Source organism: Pyxicephalus adspersus, chromosome 8, assembly GCF_032062135.1.
Source record: "Pyxicephalus adspersus chromosome 8, UCB_Pads_2.0, whole genome shotgun sequence".
Classification (NCBI taxonomy): domain Eukaryota; kingdom Metazoa; phylum Chordata; class Amphibia; order Anura; family Pyxicephalidae; genus Pyxicephalus; species Pyxicephalus adspersus.
In genome coordinates this window covers 35511713-35517527 of record NC_092865.1, presented here as the reverse complement: position 1 = coordinate 35517527, position 5815 = coordinate 35511713, and the positions used below count along the sequence as shown (strand labels likewise).

At 33.6% G+C, this 5815-nt stretch overlaps 1 protein-coding gene across 1 annotated transcript in view; it reads right to left on the bottom strand.

Moving 5' to 3' along the window:
• LOC140337228 (alpha-amylase-like) overlaps positions 1-3719 on the bottom strand; it is a 6333-nt gene extending 2614 nt beyond the window's left edge. The window contains exons 1-4 of the mRNA XM_072420856.1: positions 3552-3719; positions 2391-2537; positions 928-1125; positions 208-438 (exon numbers count right to left, since the gene is read on the bottom strand). Of these exons, the coding sequence (XP_072276957.1) occupies positions 208-438; positions 928-1125; positions 2391-2537; positions 3552-3719 (744 nt within the window). The remainder of the gene's footprint in view (positions 1-207; positions 439-927; positions 1126-2390; positions 2538-3551) is intronic.
• Between the last annotated feature and the right edge of the window lie 2096 nt (positions 3720-5815).

Here is a 5815-nt window from a genome sequence, read left to right as displayed (position 1 = left end):
CAGTATGTAATTTACAGCTGTAAAAATGCATTTAAAATATCAATATGTAATAGTGATAGATCACCAAGTGCCTTGTTCATAGTGTCACAGTGGACAGATATCTAAAAAGCCTCTCTAAATTAGTTATCATGCATTATAAACTGGCAATAATCTAATACTCTATAAAATATTGTATTAATATTCTATTATGCAAAGTCATAATTGTACCTCCTGGAAGATGAAAGGACGTGTACCACTAGGGAACCATTTAGTGTTCAGGCTAGTCAGTCTGCTAATAATGTTATAGATGTCTCCAGGCCACATGTGTTTAGCGGCATCCAGTCTAAATCCAGCAACACCAATGCTGATCAGGTTGTTTAGGTAAGCAGCAATCTTTCCACGAACATAATCCTTTTCCAGTGCCAAGTCCAAGAGGCCCACAAGTCTGCAGTTCCTGACCTGTATTAGTGGCATGAATTTAAAGTCCCTTTAAATAACTGGTATCCAGTCTGTTACAAACATATATCAAATCTTTAACAATGTAATAAATATCTATGGAAACATCAACCATAAATCAGAGATTACTTAGACATATGGCATGACTGAGGCAACATAAACTAATTCATAATCTGATTTTTGTAGTTTTTTCTTAGCCTTTAGAAAGTTTATAACAAGTTTGTTTGTGTAATAGAAGATACTGATGTAACAATATTAGATAATAATTAAAAAATCTGGAAATTTTGTAGTCATTTTAAAATGTGGGTAAAAGTGTGCTGCTCTGTTATTAAACAACACACCTTAAGTTCTATAAAACCTATGTAAGCCATCTACAGAATGCTGTTATTTGTTTCCTATTAAGGATGCTCATATGCAAGGAGGTACTACAAATTTTATAAAATAGTTTTTGAAAATAATGACTACTGTTTCAGGGAAAACACAATATTATACCTGGTTAACATCTCCATAGTTCTGGATTTCACCATTTGAAGTATAGCACTTGCCATCATTGAAATCCAGGTTAGAATAAGGTACTGCGGAGAAATCTTTGGTTCCAGCGTTAAAATAGCTACCACACGTTGAGTGTGTTCCTGCACCACCGCCTGATCCACACATGTGATTGATGATGGCATCAACATAGATATATACCTAAATAGTAAGAATTTGTTATTAATATTTTCCAAAACATAATAAAAATGCATTTGAACAGAGAAACACTTATATTAATAATGCATTGTGTTAGCTCCACCGTCTTTTTTTTTACATAGTTACATAGTAGGTTAGGTTGAAAAAAGACATAAGTTCACCAAGTTCAACCACTAGGGAAATAAACATATCCCAGATATAAAACCCTATAAGACATAGTTGGTCCAGAGGAAGGTTTTAATCCCAAACTCTATATCATTTATAAAGATGGTAAATAGTAAAGGTCCCAACACTGAACCCTGGGGTTAATTACAACTCTCTGGATGTAATCTTTAAGCCAGTTTTCTATCCATTTACAGATTGACTTTTGATTGATTGACTAATTGATTGACTAATTGATTGATTTGATTGTTTGACTAAACCTATTGACCCTAACTTGCAAATATAACTGTCTGTGGGGTACAGTGTGAAATGCTGTAGCAAAGTCCAAGTACACTATATCAACTGCTACTCCATTGTCTACCTGTTTACTTCCTCATAAAAAGAGAATAAATTTGTTTGACAACTTCGGTCTTTATTGAAGCCATGCTATCACTTATAATATTATTTTCTAGCAGAAACTCCTATATGTGGTTCTTTATCAAACTCTCTATTTTACATGCACATTTGTTATAAGCTCTGCATTGTTAGAAAGAACTAAGTCCAGCAAAGTATAATTTCTAGTTAGGGCTTCTATAAACTGTACCTTTTGCTGGTCTTGTAGTGCCATTACACCAGTCAATGTCAGGGTGGTTGAAATCTCCCATGATTAAACTAACAGCACAATATGATTTTAGATTCCATATTGGAAATCAAACAGTAAAGATCACTTCTGTTTTTCTTAGGGGGTTACTGCTCATTTGGTTACTCCAACATTGACTAATATTTTAAGTATTTATTTTATTAAGCACATTTAACTAGGTAGGTGGTGTTTATTCACCTACTTCAAATATTCATAATATTTATATTCGACAAGCCTATTTGATTTTTATCTGTTGACAAATGTAGTCAAGAAGGATGTAACAAGAAAGTGTGCTTTGATCCATTGGTATTTGTTTTTTAATTTAAAACAAACTTTGGAGATGGAATGATTGAAAAGAGTTCATAAAAATATTCACGTAAGGCATATTTTGCTAAGCTATGCTTAATATTGTATTCTCATTAATGCGTAAAAATAACATAAAATACAAAATGTAAAAATAATATATAGGTGATGCTAAAGTTCATACCCCAACATTGTTACATCTGGTGACCATGTCTCTGAACTGTGCCTCAGTACCAGATCTGGAGCAGAGCTTGTAGCTGACTGGCTGGTATCTCTCATACCATGGTCTCCAGGGATTGGAAATAACGATATTTTCATTTGGTGGGGAGATCTGTAAAGAAATATTAGCAGTTAAAAGGGTTTTTTATTTTATTTAAATCTTACAGATACAAATACAATACATGTACTGTATATATGTATGATTCAGCTCTAAATTCCATGTCATATAATATTTTTTCCCAAAAGACCTACAAATCTTAACCCAAGGAAACAAAGGTAACTTAACACCAGAAGATAACTGGTTCTAGTATTTACACAGTATCATTGTTTACTGACCCTAGAGCAGTACAGTGCTATAAGCTTTAGACTTTCAGATTCATAGAAAAATATGAAGTCAGAATGGCAAATAATTACATATGCTATTACTTGTGATCCTGTGATCACACCAAATAGGATTATCCATAATGATAAACTATGCAATTTTGACCTTTGGTAATATCTTCATGAAAATCTTAAAACACTGCATTATCTTTAGATTTATTGTTAGTCTCAATGGTTTATGGCTTATTTAAGGAATGTTATAATAAAAAGCCAAAAGGCAGAAAAAAACATGTTTTTCTTTTTGCCCAGTTGAAGGTGTCATAGTATTATTATTATTATTATTATTATTATTATTAATAATAACAATAAAAAGTCATAGGCCGTATTCACATGACCTTAAGTTGTATAAAATCAGCATGTACAGTGAACTTATGCAAAGAATTTGTTGAAGTCTTTAAATCACTGTGTAACACCAGCTTCTGAAGGTTATACACATATCCAAATAAAAGAGCTGACAGTCAATTTAAACAAGTTGCTAGTACTAACTTCCACATTACATGAAGCTTGTTGAAAGCCTGATAGTTAGCGGTACTTGTAACAACAAATCTGCACATTTATTTCAATCTAGATTTAACAACTATTTTGGAACTGAAGCTCTTTTTAATGGCTTTAACTAAGCAGCTTGTAGATTTCCAGTTCTTTAAGTGCTTTACAAATGTTTTCTGTAGACACTGTTGTTCTATAAGGTAAAACTTGTTTGTCTAAGGCCTTACAGAATAATTGAAGCTGTTTAAGAAGCGCTTACCTGTACACCACCAAATCCATTGGGAGCCAAATATCTCTCACATTCTGCAGCAATATCTGACCAGCGCCATTCAAACAAGTGGACCATAGAAGTCCTGCCAGCCCTGAAGTTTGAATTGTATTGGGCAGCGCAAAGCCCCACAAAGGCAAAAAGTAGTAGGAGCTTCATTTTGGATTCTAAAGTACCTAGGCTTTACTTGCTCCCAATTTATACCCTGTAGTTATCTACAAAGCTTGACGTAAAGTGAACACCTGCAAAATGCACCTAGGAATGGCAGGTGAGCGTATACAAAAAAATTCTCACTGTTACATAAAAGTGACTGACATTTGAAAGTGCCGTTACCTTGAGGATGCTTGTTTATTTTAGATGTTTAGTGTACCTGTTCAATCACTGTATATTTTAGGTACAAGGATTCACTTATATAACAGTATGTCTGGGTTAATGCATTAGATGTTTTTCCATTACCCTGCCCTGGTACACCACATCTTTAAATGAATATATTGTTTTATAACATTTTAATATTGGTTTATGTAGAAGTCAGGTAGAGGGATTTGGTTAGCATTTGTCAGGCTATGAGAGCACAGAAGCTTCCTCCTGTAATTAGGATTATGGGGAATATACAGTAAGTAGTTCATGGCACATGTTTAAGACACTTTGCCTTACAGACATTCCCATTAGATTTGAAAAAAATGGTATAGGTCCCTATCTTTGGATGCCCTTTAAACACTTTTTAAGCCCACATATGAACGTCAACTTTGCTGTTTCAAATATCCCAACATTTTCATTGGCTTAGAGACAGTATATAGTCATCTTCCCCCATATATCCAAACTTTGTTGGAACGTTTAGTGTTTTATGAATAATCTTGTTTAGTTATCTATTTCTAGGGTTTTATTTTGGGACAGAAGCTCACATTCTCTTTCATTGCAATTCGATGTCATCATACAGAATTCAAAATTTACTCAATCCCTTTAAGCTGCCAAGGCCATGAAGAAGCAAACTACTTTGACATAATGGATTCAAAAGTTTTGTACAGATCCCCCCGGATACCATTTAAGGTCTTTTTTGGAGACTTCGATTATCATCAGTTAGCTCCTGGTATGATTTTTCTGAGAAGGTCAGGCCCTGACAAATTGGAAATCATTGGCAGTCTACAAAACTTGCAGAATATTTGCATTACAGTTTAGTAATTAGTTTGTCATTTAAAATTCCTTGCCAGGCTCACGGACATTCAAATTTTTTTTTTCTGAGGACTTTAAAACATTTCTCTGATTTTGGCATGGTTACACACATACACACCATTAGCTAAGAGAACACCAGATACTTAATTTAATGCAGGACATGTTTCACCAACATACTCCATGAGGAGGTACTTTCATTGGATTGAATCTGGAACACCAGATTTTAAAGTTATGAATCTGAAGTGGTAACAAATGTAGGATTATACTTACTGTTTTCAAATACAACAAATCTTTATTTTCATTAGATTTGATTGCAAAAATATATACCCAAGGTCATTTTTGTCATATATTCAGTAAAGTATGTTGCCTTTAGAGGCACAAAGATGTAAACATCTAAGAAGAGAAAATATGCTACATTTTTTGAAATCTTATCTAGATGGATAATAGGTCATCCCATGTCAGTATTTTGTGAAACCATTTTTGGCCTCTGTTGACACACTTTACCAACATACCAGACCAAGACTGAGCAATATTTCCTTCTTAATCTTCTTTACATAATTGTTCTTGTTCAAGCTCAGTCAAATTGAATGGTGACTGTTGGTGGACTGAACATCATTTTACAGCTTTTCTATAGGGTTTAAATAAGGACTGACTAGGCTAGCAAGGACCTTTAACTTTTTTCTTCTACAGCCACTCTGTAGTCATTTTTGCTTTGGGTCACTTTCATATTAGAATGTGAACCTACTTTCCATTGACAACATTTGGGCAGAGAGCAGCAGGTTTCCTTAACAAAAGTATTTCTTTAACACACATCTACATCCCCATAGGATGTTGGGATTTGTCTTGAGCCTAAAATGGGAAAATATTTTAAAATAAAGTATAACTGTCAGAATAATTAATTTATCAGTATCAACATTTTTAAAGTAAATGGAAAAAAAAGAGATGGAAAAAAAGGGATTCTTCACTGTAAGGTCTGTAAAAAAGTGGAATAGGCTGAGCAAAGGTGGTGTGATTGTGAACAAATAGAGGAAATTTAAAGACTGTTGTAAGTCACATGCATGTAATATACAAGTACTATATTTATC